General features: G+C 53.6%; 1 protein-coding gene across 3 annotated transcripts in view; it reads right to left on the minus strand.

The window, feature by feature from the left end:
- Nucleotides 1-2,251: 2,251 nt before the first annotated feature.
- MXRA7 (matrix remodeling associated 7) overlaps nucleotides 2,252-15,088 on the minus strand; it is a 37,893-nt gene continuing 25,056 nt past the window's right edge. The window contains exons 2-5 of one of the 3 annotated variants that reach the window (XM_030826964.1): nucleotides 14,632-14,695; nucleotides 11,598-11,691; nucleotides 10,375-10,455; nucleotides 6,099-7,400 (exon numbers count right to left, since the gene is read on the minus strand). In XM_030826964.1, the coding sequence (XP_030682824.1) occupies nucleotides 10,422-10,455; nucleotides 11,598-11,691; nucleotides 14,632-14,695 (192 nt within the window). In that variant the 3' untranslated portion in view covers nucleotides 6,099-7,400; nucleotides 10,375-10,421. Of the gene's footprint in view, nucleotides 4,265-6,098; nucleotides 7,401-10,374; nucleotides 10,456-11,597; nucleotides 11,692-14,631; nucleotides 14,696-15,088 lie in introns of those variants that run through there. The other 2 variants (XM_012512494.2, XM_030826965.1) reach the window with 2 other exon arrangements.

A 15,088-nucleotide genomic window follows, 5' to 3' on the forward strand; every position in this document is an offset into this window, starting at 1 on the left:
TACTTGTAAAGCAGCTTAGATTGCATGTTTTCTTCAGGGTCATTGGAAAAGGTGGTTACTGTCAGTCCAGGAAGTGGGGAGCCAGCAAGTTGTATCCAGATGGAGGTACAATGGACACTTTGAGGGAAGGAGGCCCCAGAAAGTCTCTAGCAAGCAGGCTTTGGTAAGCAGAACTGCAGATACTGACGAGTGACAGTCCACTGCTATTTGTGTCATGTAGGCAGGCCAGCCTGGGGCAGGGTTCTCAGCAGAGCGATGGAGGGAGGGCACGGGAGAGATGCAAAGGCTTTGAGACTGGTTCCCATCGCTGGAAAGAGGCTCTGTGCAGCTGAATGTTTTAGGTTCTCTCAAGCCCCACACCCAGTGAGAGTTCCATTGGGATTGGCTTCTGTAGGCCTCTGTGGCTTTAGGTTCTTGGTGGCAGTGACATACATACTGGCGACCCTCCGACATGGCTGCCAGGTAGACATCTTTCTCTCGGTGTTTGCGCTCTTTCTCCCACACTGCTGCTTCTTTCTGCCCTCTTTTGTGCTTTTTAGCTTAGATTTGGTTCATTCACTGAAATGAATCTCTGTGAGCTGATGAGAGCAATCTCAGATGAGGTGGCAGAAATGGTGTCAACAGAGGCCAGCACTTACGGGGAATAGACAGGAGCCACCCAACACCACAGCAAACCAGCAGTGTTTCCATGAAGTGTCCAAGGCCAGGGGTGGGGCCTGGGCAGTGGACACCCACCACCCGAGGAAGAGGAGGAGGCTGAGCACTTCAGACACTGGCTTCCGAGTGCCCACCAAGCCCTGTCCTGGACCTCACAGGAAACTCAAGTGGAACAGGTGTCTCCCTAACACCCATGCTCCCTTTTATCACAGATCCCCAGTGAAATTCAGTTACCTTCTCCTCCAGATGGCCATGTGTTCAGGGGATGCTGGGCCCAGCCCCAGGCTCCAGGGGCCTAGGCCAATCATGCTGGTCCCATCTCCTTGCCCATGATTGGTTGAAACATGGGCACATGCCATATTCCGGCCAATTGGGATCTGAAGGGATGTGGGGCGGGGACATCTGGACCAGTTCCCTTATGCCTAGAGACGCAAGCAAGACATGCCCTTTTATTGCTTCTGGATGAGATACCTGAACTCCTGCAGCCATCTTGCCACCATGAGGAGAACTAGTCTCCAATAAAAGCCCACAGTACGAGGAAGACTCAGCTAAGAGAACTGCAGCTTGAGCCCTGACCATTCTGGGCCTGGAGTTGTTCTAACTTTTGGCTTCTCATGTGAGACAGCCCTGTTCTTGTTTAAGCCAGTTGAGTTGGAGTTTTCTGTCGTTGCAGTCAGAACATCTTAGCTGGTACAAGTATACAAAAATTCCTTCAGTTTACTTTTCCCAATGCCATGAGGATTTTGACTCAAGTACACGAGTCATTCCTGTTTGGTATAATCAGAAAAGAAAGAAGAGGGAGGAGAAAGTGGGCAGTGGAGCCGCAGGAGCTTTGCAGTGCAGCCTTGGGAGGGATAAGGGCACCTACAAGTTTGCCCTGCCCACTGATGTGCATTTAGGGGACAGAGAGATTAGCTGACGTAAGGGGTCCCTAAGACCTGAGACGGAACAAATAATTCTTTCTTTTTTTTTTTTTTTGAGACAAAGAGTCTCACTCTGTCACCCAGGCTAGAGTGCAGTGGCGCGATGGCTCACTGGAACGTCCGCCTTCTGGGTTCAAGCAATTCTCCTGCCTCAGTCTCCTGAGTAGCTGGGATTACAGGTGTGCGCTACCACGCCTGGCTAATTTTTGTATTTTTAGTAGAGACAGGGTTTTGCCATGTTGGCCAGGCTGGTCTTGAACTCCTGACCTCAAGTGAACAGAGAATTCTTTTTTTTTTTTTTTTTTTTTTTTTGAGACGGAGTCTCGCTTTGTCGCCCAGGCTGGAGTGCAGTGGCGCGATCTCGGCTCACTGCAAGCTCCGCCTCCCGGGTTCACGCCATTCTCCTGCCTCAGCCTCTCCGAGTAGCTGGGACTACAGGCGCCCGCCACCGCGCCCGGCTAATTTTTTGTATTTTTAGTAGAGACGGGGTTTCACCGTGGTCTCGATCTCCTGACCTCGTGATCCGCCCGCCTCGGCCTCCCAAAGTGCTCGGATTACAAGCGTGAGCCACCGCGCCCGGCCGAGAATTCTTAAATCATAACATGGTTAAATGCTTTTGACAAAACACATTAAAACAATTTCAAGAAGGAAAAAAGCATTGACCACAAAAAGAAAGAAAAACACTCGTATTTGGATCCAACAACAGACACAGAGAGTGAATGGTCGGCAAAGAAACAAAAGGAATCAGAGTGGAACGGAGAGGGGCTTCCAAAAAACCCCTGGCAGGCAAGAGGCGACGGCGGGAAGTGAACCTCATGATGGTGAGCATGAGGCATGGAAATGCCGCTGCTCCACTTTTTTTAAGGTAGTGTGTTGATTCAGCTTTATTTCAGCAAACAAAAAATATTTCTAAGAACTTGCATAGGTTCCGTCTTTAGCATACCCTCCCTAACTCAGTTTGCTCAAGAACTGTGAATTGTCCTGCCAGTGGGGTGATCAGAAATGGGACCTGCATGGTATGAAGGACCAGTCATCCCCATCGTTGTATGTTCACTCACAAAGACGGAACAATCCCCTCTAGTGTTACGGGCACTGTTCTGTAAGATCACTTTGGCATTTTATTGAATACTCTCTGGTAAGGTTCTCTTTCCCTGCACACAGGCTTTTCTTCCCTAAAGGCCTTTAACCTGCTGAAAGGTAGGGACTAAGTTGAGTATTTTATTTCTTCTGTCTACAGCATCCAGCATAGTTCTAATTAAATACAATTAGGGAAGTACTCAAATAAATCTTGCCTAATTATATTTAAAGTAAGTATCCTGCTTAAGGGAGAGAAATTCTTGGCAGATCTTACCTCTAGTACTATTGTTTAGTGCCAGGATGGAAGGTGAGTCTCTGAATTAGACTTTTTGCTGAAAGAACGCTCCCGGCTGGGCATGGTGGCTCATGCCTGTAATCCTAGCACTTTGGGAGGCCGAGGCAGGTGGATCACCTGAAGTCAGGAGTTCGAGACCAGCCTGGCCAACATCATGAAACTCCATCTCTACTAAAAATACAAAAAGTAGCTGGGTATGATGGTGCGTGCCTATAATCCCAGCTGCTAGGGAGGCTGAGGCAGGAGAATCACTTGAACCCAGAAGGTGAAGGGCACAGTGACCAGGCGCCAGAGTGAGACTCTGTCTCAAAAAGGAAAAGAAAAAAACGCTGTCCTCTAGCTGGATGTAGTGGTACACACCTGTAGTCCCAGTTACTCAGGCTGAGGCAGGATTTTGTGGGCCTGGGAGGTCAAGGCTGCAGAGTCATGATGGCACCACTGCACTCCAGCCTGGGTGACAGAGTGAGACCTTGTCTCAAAACAAAAACAAAAACAAAAACAAAAGACAAAACAAAAAAACCAAGAATGCTCCCCTACAGCTTGCTTCCCTACAGGTACAGAAGCTTCCAGAAATCCTCGTAAGGCAAAATAAGAGTGTAGTATTGGCTGGGCATGGTGGCTCACGCCTGTAATCCTAGCACTTTGGGAGGCCAAGGTGGGCGGATCACCTGAGGTCAGGAGTTCGAGACCAGCCTGGCCAACATGGCAAAACCCTGTCTCTACTGAAAATACAAAATTAGCCAGGTGTGATGGTGCATGCCTGCAATCCCAGCTACTCGGGAGGCTGAGGCAGGAGAGTCGCTTGAATCTGGGAGGTGGAGGTTGCAGTGAGCCAAGATCACGCTACTGCACTCCAGCCTGGGAGACAGAGTGAGACTCCATCTCAAACAAACAAACAAACAAACAAACAAACAAAAATTTGGATCAGGAGAGGGCCTCAGAGCCCGATAACAGCTGGAACCTCACCAGCAAGCAGAAACCAGAGGGGTCAGGGACTCTGTCCTCCAAATAAAACAATTTTGATTCTTGCAAAGTAATATACACATTGCAAGAACTCGGCAAGTACGTATAGACTGTACGCCTGCATCTATGTTTATAAGGGAAAATTACGCCTACAGAAGTCTGGAAAGAACAAGGGCATGGGGCAAGGGTGGGGACAGCGTCAGGCATGGCCGCTGTGCATCCCGTGGGTGCAGTCTACATGTCGTAGAGCCGTAGCTGCTCCTGCACGTCGCCGTCGGACATCTCGCCGAACGTCTCCTTGTTGTCTTTCATGAGCTTGAAGATGGCAGCCAGCTGTTCCTTCTGAACTCTGTCGAGAAGAAAGGACAAAGAGGAAGAAGGTGCTCCTAGCCCACTGGGGAGAGACAGAGCCTGTGTGCAGCCGGCGGAGTTGGGACTCTCCTCTCTCCTGTGTGACTGTGGTTGCTTTTCAGAACAAGAAGAAAACAAAAATAAACAAAACCCACTTAGAACATAGGAGCTTGTTGGGTCTGACACACGCAACTTTTGAGGGCTCTGAAAACTGGGATGTTAAATCTCAGGTTTGCCAGGGAGGTTTGGGGACCCCAGGTATCACTTAGGTGCTCTGTGCCTCAGTTTCCCTTTGGGCCTCATTTGATTGTTGACTGCACATCCCACAGTGATGTAATGAGGAAGAAGACAGGCTCCATGAAGTGTCTTGAGGTGGTACTATGAAGAAGTAGGTTAGAAACCACCTTCGTTGAGAGGAATGAGCCGGAAGCAGAGAAAGAAAAAACATTATCAGCTGGGAAATCGGGGAGCATACAAATGTGTGCAAGACAGTGCTTGGCAAAGGAGCGAGGAGGGCAGCCTGTGGGGTTTCACTGGCCAGAGAAAGGGGGGTGCCCCTTTTACCAAGGGATGGGTGTGGAGGGAGACTGGCCTCAATGTTTGCTCCGCACGGGTTCTGTGCTGGGAGCAATGTCTTGTTATCTTTATGAGGCTCAGCTACACCATCTGACCAGCACAGGACAACTCCCGCAGCACAAACACCTCAGGTGGGGCGAGGCGGCTGCTGAACCCAGGGAGCCATATGTTTGTTGTTTGCTCCGCTCTGGTGCCCTGTGCTCCTCAGCCCAGCTGGGCACTGCATCCTGCCTGCATCTCACTCTTCTGGTTTCTGCAGTTCCTGCCCCCCACACCACACCACAGGCTCAGTGCCTTCAGAGAACGTAAACCACATTGCAGCGTCAGACCTCTCAGCCCCGCTCTGCAGCTGGGTCGGCTATAAGCACATTACAGGCTCTGCAACTGCAGGACCTCGGCATAGCCCTGGGCCACTGGCATCCCCCACATTGCCTGGAGGGGTGGCCTCCACATTCGCTCCCATTCTTTTTCTGCCATATTCCTTCTGCTTCACCCTTCCCTCCTCTCCCCAGCCCCGCATCTTCCATCCTGCAAAGTTTTCTGTCTAGAGCAGCATCTAGTAGTTCAAATACTGAAGTCCCACTTCCCAGCCCCCCTGTCCCCTGGGAAAGCTGTGTCTACAGTCAGTTCCCCTGTCTGGAGAAGCAGCAGCCTATGATGTGTGCTTTGTGCTCTCCTGTAAGAAGAAAGAGGGTCAGGTGCAGTGGCACACGCCTGTAATCCTAGCACTTTAGGAGGCCAAGATGGGAAGATCGCTTGAGCCCAGGAGTTCGAGACCAGCCTGGGCAACACAGTCAGACCCTGTCTCTATAAAACAATTAGCCAGGCGTGGTGGTGAGCACCTGTAGTCCCAGCTACCTGGGAGGCTGAGATGGGAGGATCACTTAAGCCCACGAGGTCAAGGCCACAGTGAGCTGTGACTGCACCACTGCACTCCAGCTTGGGCAACAGAGGAAGGCCCTGTCTCAAGAAAAGGAAAAAGAAAAAAGAAAAAGAAGAATGAGGAATTCCCATGGACAGAAAGGGTGTGCTGAGCTCTGTGGATGGAAGCACAATCCACACATCCCTGAGTGAACACAGATCATGTCATGTGGTTTTGACAGCCATGGCAACTACAGATTTTTAACAGGGTGGATGTATGGCTTTGTACTCTGCTGCAGAGTAAGAGGCATCAAAATGAAAGAGAGGTCAAACTTCAATGGGTTCAAAAGGGATTTTTTTTTTTAAACAAAGCAAACTGAAAAAACACACAGTAATTGAGATCATCTACTCAAAGTTTATTGGACTGAACAAAGGCTGAATACAGAGATCCAAGCCATCAGGAGTACATGAGGTGTGGTGCCTATAAGCCATGGTCGGAAACTTTCCAGACAAACCTAGATAGCTGTACTAGGAGGGAGTCAACAACCTATTGTATCAATTAGATCCCAGCCTGGACAAGGGCATGACTATTGCTGTTTGGGGACACGTGGCTCTGTGTTGAAGGCAATGACTGTGGCTGTTGCCATGTGTCCTGTTCTCCCCCAAGCCCTGAACCAAAGGTTCCAGGCCCAGACGAGAAGGCCACTGGGAATGCATGCCATAGGGGTTGATGCTGGACATTCCCCAGCCTTCCATTAAATGAAAACATTTTCTATAAACTTACTGCTTTAAAAAATGTTTTAACCAACAAACCTAAGAACTGCAAATGAGTTTTAGTATAAATATTGTCAAATATAAAATTCCAAGAAACGAATTTGAGACTGATCTGATGATCTGAAGTTCTAACTAAGCTATCAAACTTTCTAAGAAAAGGCATAGTCAAGAAATCTTTTTAAAGCAAACATTATTGCTTCTGCTATAGCAGAGTGGAGATTTGGCCAAGCTGGTAAGAACCTCAGTGAAAAGGTGTCTTAGCAATAAAAGGGCTGAATCCAAGATTCCTCTAGATGAAAAATAAGGGGAATGGTTAAGTAAATTCCTGGTACTGGTTCTTTGCTGCCCTGTAATCAATATGGCATCTCACCCCCGACAACCAAGCCAGCCAGAGAGAGAAGTGGGGTTCCCAGGGAAAGGGGTCGGCTGACCACCCTGACGGAGCTGGTGAGCACAGGTGAGCTCTGCCTCATTTGTCTCTCATTCCTCAAAGTCTTTTGTGGTTTGACTTCAGTGAGGGCAAAAGAGGGGGGACTGGAGTGAAAGCGAACTCTGCTTTTAAAATGTTCATTTTATCTAAGGTGTGCAGGGTGTGTGGATAGCAAGTTTGAGTGGTAAGAAAAATCCCAGTCCAGGGTCTGAGCTCTAACTCTTAAAACTCTTCAGCTTAACAAAGTGACCCACAGAAACAGACATGAACATCTCTACACAGGGCAGGGCCAAAGGTGTTCCCAGGATCCTGCTAGCCAAGGGACAAGTCCTGATTGAGGGTCTAGAGCTCAGCAGATCTGTGGAGGCAGCGTGCACCCTGGGAGCCTGCCCAGACTCCTCTCTGGGGTTCCATTTTATCTCTCAAGCTTTTAAGATGCCAAAAGGAAAAGCCTTTAGGAGGACGCTAAGGATAACTTCATTATTCTTCAGTTCTGTAAAGAGAAATGGGGAGAAAAAGATAATTTATTTTACTCATTCCATCCTGCACCATGGGCAAGGAGAGGGGGAAATGGGGACGAGGAAGGAGAATGTTTGGAATTGCAGAAGCTGCGCTAGACTCTGGTTTCTCAAACCACTGCTGATTTGCTTCTCATTGCTTGCGGCAAGACAGTCTGTGCCGCAAAGCTGGCCAGAGCTTGCAGAGCTCCCCTTGATCCCGCACAGAACCTGGCAGCCCACAGACCCTGTTCAGCCTCTGCAGGGTACTTAAGGAAGGAACTCGGGCAGTTGAGTTGCCAAGGGCCTTTCTTATCTTGGGTTGTGTGGTTGTGCTGACAATATTCCTATCCCCCTACGCAATTTCCCATTCCCGCTGGCTGAGTTTTGTCCCCTCGGGGGATACCGGCACCCTAGGATGCATGCTTTCAGATGGAGCCAACGGTGTGCCCACCTTTTATGAACCAAGACACATTGCCAGCCCTGGGACCACTGAGAACCCAGCAGGTCTGATCTTGTCCCTCTGGCGCCCTCTCCTGGTGGTCACAGTCAGCACGCATTTCCAGCCTGAGCTGGAAATTCACACGGCAGGTCTACTGCTTCTCTAGTTTCTTGCATACATCAGGTAGAAGAACCAGAACTACTCCCCACAGCTGTGGTTCCTTGGCTGCCTCCTCCCCTTCCCTGTTTTACCACACTGGCACCTTCCTCTAGAGTCATGTCCATTTCCAGAGGAGTCAAGACAGCCCTGCAGACCTCAAATGGAGGGGTGGGTCCTGATCTATCAGAGCCAGCCTAGTCTACAGCCTGGGTTCATTTTCCCTCTGAGACCACAAGGTGGGAAGAAGTGATGGAGAGGAGCTGACAGCTGCGCCTTTTATTTCTCCTGCCAAGCTGTGAAGCCAGCCAAGCCCTGCCAGCTTCCCTAGCTCTGGGGGAGGAGGAGGAAGCCTCTTGCTCAGGGGAGCTGTCACCAGCCTGCAAGCCCACTGTCCTAAGCCACACTGTGAAACTGGAGGTGGCACTTCCCACAGCAGCTTCAGCGGAACCCAGGGACGTCACCAGAGGCATGAAGTGTGTGAACCTCCGGCCCGAGGGGAGAGCTGAGGAGGTGGGCAGACAGTGGCAAGCAGGATCTTAAGCAGCAGCTGCCTCTGGATTTACAGACCTGACCGCTTTGTGGCCTCAGGCGGAAGGAATTGGATCTGTGAGTAGTTCAAGGATGAGACTGACCACTTCAGCATGTCGGGGAACTAATTTGGGGCCTCCTGCTTCCAGTCCCACTTCCTAATTGTCATGAGAGCTTGTGAACTGAAGCTCCTGGGGAGTGCTGGAACCGGCAACCACTAAAGCTTCAGGTTCTAGATGCAGATCTGTTGGCTGAGCTAGTAAATTTAAAGTTAGGGGACATGCAGCTTTTAGCTGCAACTCGACTGTGGACCCTAAGAGCCGGGAAAGCCATCAGAGGTACGGAGCCTGGGAGGGCAGAACCTGACAGGCGGAGAGAGAGCACCCTGCTAGCTGGCCTGTGGTTTTAGTGGTTTGATAATAACAGGCATGTTATTTTTCATACTGATGATTCTCGGGTGGTTCCCTGGACTCGGCTGGGACCAGAACTGTCTCACAGCTGCCAGCGCTCCCCACCCCCATGAGAACCATCGTGCTGAAGATGAAAAGCCAAAGCCAAACTGACCAGCCTCTGCAACCCCAAGCATCACCGTGTGAGGACAGCGTGATGTGGAGCCGCGGGGACCCCACGCAGTGCTGCGAGGGGCGGCCACATGCAGGGGGCAGAGGTGTGGGGGAGCAAGCAGATGCCACCGGCATGCCTGGGAGCCACAGGGAGCATGCGGGCTGGGCAGTGATGGGAATGAACGTGAACTCCAGTCCTGCCCCAAGAAGTCCTCCGGCCCCTCCTTCTCAATTCAGGGCACAAAGTGGTAACTGCAGCGTGCAGGAGTTGAGGAGTCTTCCCTCGTCCCAGGAGCAGCACCTCGGGCACAGTCTCGGTCCCACGGAACAGCCAAGTGTGGGTTGGTGGTCTAGAGACCTCCGAAGATCCAGTGGGGGAAGGATGGGCAGCAGAGGGTCTACTCTCTGAAAATAAGGGGAAGGGATTTTCCCTCCCCACTGCCAAGGTCCCAGCTCTGGACGTGGGTGGCAGTGGCAGTTTCAACCCCAGCCTGAGGCCTGGTCTTTCTTGTTCTAAGAGGCCCTCCAGATCCAGCTACCTGAGCAGCCTCTGTCCCCAGGGACCTTCAAGGGCTGGCAGTTGTGTCCAGCCCCCTTTAGCCTCTGTCCAGAGACTGCAAAACCTTTTTCTGCAAAGAGCCAGATACCACTTAGATTTGGGGGCCCGTGTGGTCTCTGCTGCAGCGACTCACCTTGGCCACTGTGGCACAAAGGGGGGCATAGACCACAGGAAAATGGGTGAGTGTTGCTGTTCCTGCCACGCTGGGTTGACACAGGCAGGTGGCGGATCAGATGTGGCCCGGCCGTCGTCTGCTAACCCTTGCCCTGATCATAAGAACCTGCCTGTCTCACAGCTTGGGAGCACGGACCGTTCTCAGGGTATCTGCTGTGCACTGTGCAGAAGCTGCCTCACCTTCTCAGGGTGAGACCCAAGGCTGCAGGGTGACGACATCCACATTTCCGAAGCCTGAGGTCCTGGGGTGACAGTTCCCCCAGCCTTGTGAGGGGGCACTAGCACCCCAACCTGCTGGCCCGTTAGGCCCCCTCCAGGAACTCAGGGACTTAACTCCCCTCCAGGAACCTCTGCCCCCAGACGGGGCCTTTTCTGCCAGAGATTCCTCGTGCTTGAGAAGAATGAGAAGGGCTCAGGTGGGAAATGTATTAATCGGTTATGAAGGCGATGGAGGAGGGGAGGTTGAGGCCGCGTCAGTTGTTCGGGGGCACGTTAGCACGCAGTAGAAGGGGAGCACCGCTAGTCTAAGAAATCAGTGTCCTTACCAAAAGGATTTGCAAGAGTATTTGTGGCTCAGGACCTAAGGAACTTGCTACAGGGAAGTGAGGTCAGAGGTCAGCTCAATCCTGAAATATAAATGCAGCAAACCTGGTCACGCCATGAGGCAGCATCCTCAGCACCTGAGGACTCGGGGCTCCTGCCAGGGCTCTTCCTCCTGGCTGTGCTTACACTGCCCGCCCCCCACCCACCCAGGATGAAGAGTTTTCCTGCTGAGGGTCGAGAGCGCTGATGCCAGCAGTGGGAGGGGAGACAGGACCTGTCACCGGCAGAGCAGCTCTGAGGTTAGAGGGCTGCCTGGCGGGTGGCCTGGCATGCAGTCATGAGAGGGCAGTTGAGTTCTGATTCCAAAATCATAAACCACCCCTTCTGCTTGGACCCTAGACCGCTGGTTTCTGCTGACAAGTAGGGGGTGATTCCCACGAGCTGCTCTGGGTCACCAGGCTTGGCAAATGGCACAGCTACCACCTAGACTTCTGCTTTAACCAAAGGGCTCCAGGCCACGCTGCAGAAGGGCAGCAGTGTGGGTGAGCACCAGGAGCCTGCTGGGCCTGATGCAAACGACTGTCCCTCTGCTGAGACCTCCCCAGCTGTCTCGCTGTGCCCAGCACACCCCTTCCCCGCCCAGCAGGATGGAGCGGAGGGAAAATGTGGCGGGGTGCCCAGTGGTTGTGCAGGGGGAGTCCAGATGGGAAGGGGGAGCCAATTCCAACAGCAAGAAGCCATAGCTGCACTGCCCGGAGCTACAAGGCGCGGCTGCAGGCGCCGGCCTGGGAGGCCGCTGAATGATGGGCACCAAGAATCCGCTGTGTCCCGAAGGAGAAATGGAGAAATCAGGTCTGTTGGGGACTCCGTGTGTGAGTGACAGCCAGGTCCGCTCCAGGCTCTTTCCTGGCATCTCATTTCTTTAGATGGGGCCAGTGGGGTGTGCAGCGGGTGGGGGGTGCAGTAAATGGGCTCTGTATCCCCCATCACCAGTGGCCTCCTCCTGGTCAGTGCCAGGGAGGGGGTGCCAGGGGTGAGCGAGCCTGGCTGACCAGGGCGGGAAAGAACTCCTAAACTGGGGAGGTGGGGCGGTGGTTGGGCAGAGCGCATAGAAGCCCCACCTCCTTTCTGGGCCCTTCTGCCGAGGGACAGGAACATGAAGGGCTCAGAGGGGCACCCCCTCCCCCAAGAGCCCGCCAGGCGCCAGCGAAGGGGCTGGACCTACCTCTGCTCCTCCTGCAGCTCCTCTTTGGTCATCATCTTTTTGTACTGGTTTCCCCTCAGCTTCCCGGGGCTGTATTTGAAGGAGAAGCCTTCTCCTGTGGAGAGGGGACCCAGTAAGTGCCAGGAGTGCTGCAGAGGCTGGTACCCACAAACCCCGGCCCCCTTTCCCTAGGTTTAAAAAGAAACACCTCAGGCAGAAGCCACATCTGGCTGTCCGAGACATCTCACCCCAGCGCCTGTACCCCCTCTCGTTCCATAGATTTCCCTTAAATCCTACAACGAGACACCCAGAGAGAAAGCAGTCCCACTCCTAGTCCACGGCTGTCTCTAGATGCCACATCCCTCCCGACATCTGCAGTGCTCTGCCTTGCCCTGGCCCTGCCCAGCGGGTCCTCTTGGCTACTGAGCTCAGAAGCGACAGCTCCGGCAAGCAGAGCACAGCTCATCTCGGGACACACACCACACCTGCCTGGGCTTGGGGAGGCTTGTGTCATCCCCCCGCCCCCTGCGGCTATTGGAAATCTGAAAACACGCATCCAGGCAGCCCACAGTGGCCAGGCCAGGGATGCGGGATTTGCCGCGGCGGGTTTGACGTGTGTACTGCGGAAGAGGCAGAGCCCCATTTGCCAGTCCCCGAGGGCAGACCCCCCATCGCTGCCTGCAAAAAACGGACAGATCTCGAGGCCTGAAGAGGGCACATGGACAGGTAGGTGGTGGGCACAGAGGAAGCCAGGACCTGTGGCCTGGAGTGGACACAGGCTCCGGGCATATGAGCCACGGTGAGGAGAGAAAAGCTGAGCTTCCAGAGGGAAAAGCCCCATGGGGGAGCAACCTCTTGGTTCCTGAATCCAGCAGGTATTGGGCAGAGCTGGCTGGCCTCTTATCGACCTCCACTAACTAAAGGAGCCAATGAGGGAGGCGTAGAGAGATTCTCAGCTGCTATTTTGGAAGTGCTGCCCTCTCTGTCCCTCCATATCCTGTCCAGCAGCCCGAAAAGCCAGGCCCCTCCCCTCTAGCTTGCAGCCCTCATGCTACCAGATAGGCTGATGCGGACCTATGGGGAGGCGGGGGGCTCTCAGGGTGAAAGGAAGAAGGTTCTAGATGCGAATTCAGAACTCAAACATCTGGTTGGGTGTGGTGGGTCATGCCTGTAATCCCAGCACCTTGGGAGGCCAAGGCAGGTGGATCACTTGAGGCCAGGGGTTTGAGACCAGCCTGGGCAACATGGTGAAACCCCGTCTCTACTAAAAATACAAAAATTAGCCAGGCGTGGTGGCGTATGCCTGTAATCCCAGCTACTCGGGAGGCTGAGGCAGGAGAATCGCTTGAACCCGGGAGGCGGAGGTTGCAGTGAGCCGAGATCGCGCCGCTGCACTCCAGCCTGGGCAGTAGAGTGAGACTCCAGTATCCCCCCAACCCCCCCAAAAAAGAAAACACACAAAATCCTGCCTGCTTGGTCCCAGTCTTAGGTTTCAATTTATGGGGCAAGTCTGATTAGTTTTGTTTTCTGAGCCAGATAGAACAAACGACTTGAAAAGGATTTCGCTCAATCACATGTGGTGAACCAGGCAGCGCGTCCAATTTTGCTGGGCCAGGAATCAATGTGACAGCCTCTGAGGGACGGGGGAGGTTTCTTCCTCCAGTCTCCTGTGAATTCACCGAGTCGCTCAGGGACGTCATTTTAGCGACACTGATCAATTAGCCTCTGAGGCTGCTTCGTACTGCAGAGGGGCTGGGGGTGCTCACACATTCTTCCAACAGCTGCAGCCATAAACCTTTCCCTGCCTTGCTAGAGGTGGCAGGAGGCTAAGATGGCAGGAGGTGCTGGGGGTGGGGCATATTCAGGATCAGCGGCGCAGATAAGTGGGGAGGCTGGTGACAGCACTGGGGGGCTGTGCCCTCTGGCAGCTATGCCAGGGAGAGGGGTCTTCGAGCCTCTCTCCTTGTCCTTGCCAAGGGGCCTCCCTCCTGTGTCCCCAAGTCACTAACAGGATCCCTGCATCCCTTCAGCTGTCTCAGGCCACATGGCAGGGACAGATGCCAGGGCCACGGCTGCAGTGAGTCCCCAGTCCCCAGTCCCCAAAAGCAGGGAGCAAGGGTGCTTCCTGGTAAGCGACTAATGTCCCCACCTGCAGCCCACCGCCTGCACCCAAGCTTCAGTCTCCCCTCCTGCTCCAGGCTGTGCTGATGGAAAGCAAGGCACGGCCTCAGGGGAAGCTCTGCCTCCCAGCCCAGCCTGCCCGCAGGAGCTGGTTCCTACATTCCTGAAACCTTCTCTTTCCACTGCTCCTGCCAGCGGCCGACTTAAGATCACAAAAACAGTCTTACTTTTTTAGAATTATGAAATATTTCAAGCATACAAAACTGCAGAAAGCACTAATCCTCCCTGTGCTTGCCATACAGAGCCAACAAACGCTGACATCTCGCATGTCTGTCTTCGCTTTTTTAGAGAAATAAGCGGACGGACCCAGCAGAAGCCATTCCACATTTTGTTCCGCCTCTGTCTGTCCTGGCCGGGTCAGATCTGGCAGATCTGTTCTCGGCCACTCCCTTTCTCCTCTCAGTCTCATGGCCAGGGCCTGTGGCCAGTCAGCCAGAGCTGCTTAGAAAGCAGGCGTGTCCCTTCTCGGGGCCTTCGTTGTAAAGGAGGCACGGGGGAGGCCGTGTGAGTGGTTTTCGTCTCAGTAAAATAGGTCAGAGATGTTTGGAGAGAATCGTGAAATGTACAGCGTGGTCACAAGAGGGGAGTTAGGAGGCAGCGCGGGACAGAGCCGGGCAGGGCGTGTAGTGTGTTCCTAAGAGGGGACCCCGGATGGGAAAGCCAAGCCCCAAAGTGCAAGGGGGGTGAGGGAGGGCTACAGGCAGGCCAGGGCAGGACATCCATGGCGCCAGACTCCACCTCTCAGTGCCCCACTCAGGCCACTGTCCCACCCTATCCCTCCCCTCGGCACTCGAACCCCAGCTCCTGGGATCCCCAGCCGGACACAGGCCACCCCCGACACAGGCCCCCTCATGAGCGCAGAGGTCTCACTCACCGTCCTCCTCCTCAGGCCCTTCCGACGATGGCCCCTTCTCACCATCCAAGCCCTGCTCCTCTTCCTGCAAGACAAGGACAGCGTCAGCGCCCTTGGCGCAGACTGGGTGATGGGAAGTGGTGGCGGGCAGAAGGTAGGGGAGACAGAGGAGGGCCTCGAAGGTCCAGCCTGTCCATGCCCTGCGGCAGCGCCTGCCCTGTGGTCATGGTCAAGCAGCAGGTGGGGGCTGCGTACAAACGATGGGCCAAAGTGACTCGGCTCACAAAGGCTGAGCTGAGGCGTGTGCTTGACTGTGCACCCCAAGCCCCCGGCCTTGGCCTTTCCCGGGTGGGTGCCTGTTGAGGCATCTGTGTGCCGTTTGGAGAAGTGGGCCCAGGACTCCTACTGGTCGCTGCGGCGAGTAGACAAAGGGTGCAAGAGGAAAGCTGGCTGGGATGTCTGTCTGGGACCAGGGCCA

This window comes from Nomascus leucogenys, chromosome 14, assembly GCF_006542625.1.
Source record: "Nomascus leucogenys isolate Asia chromosome 14, Asia_NLE_v1, whole genome shotgun sequence".
In the NCBI taxonomy this organism is placed as follows: Eukaryota; Metazoa; Chordata; class Mammalia; order Primates; family Hylobatidae; genus Nomascus; species Nomascus leucogenys.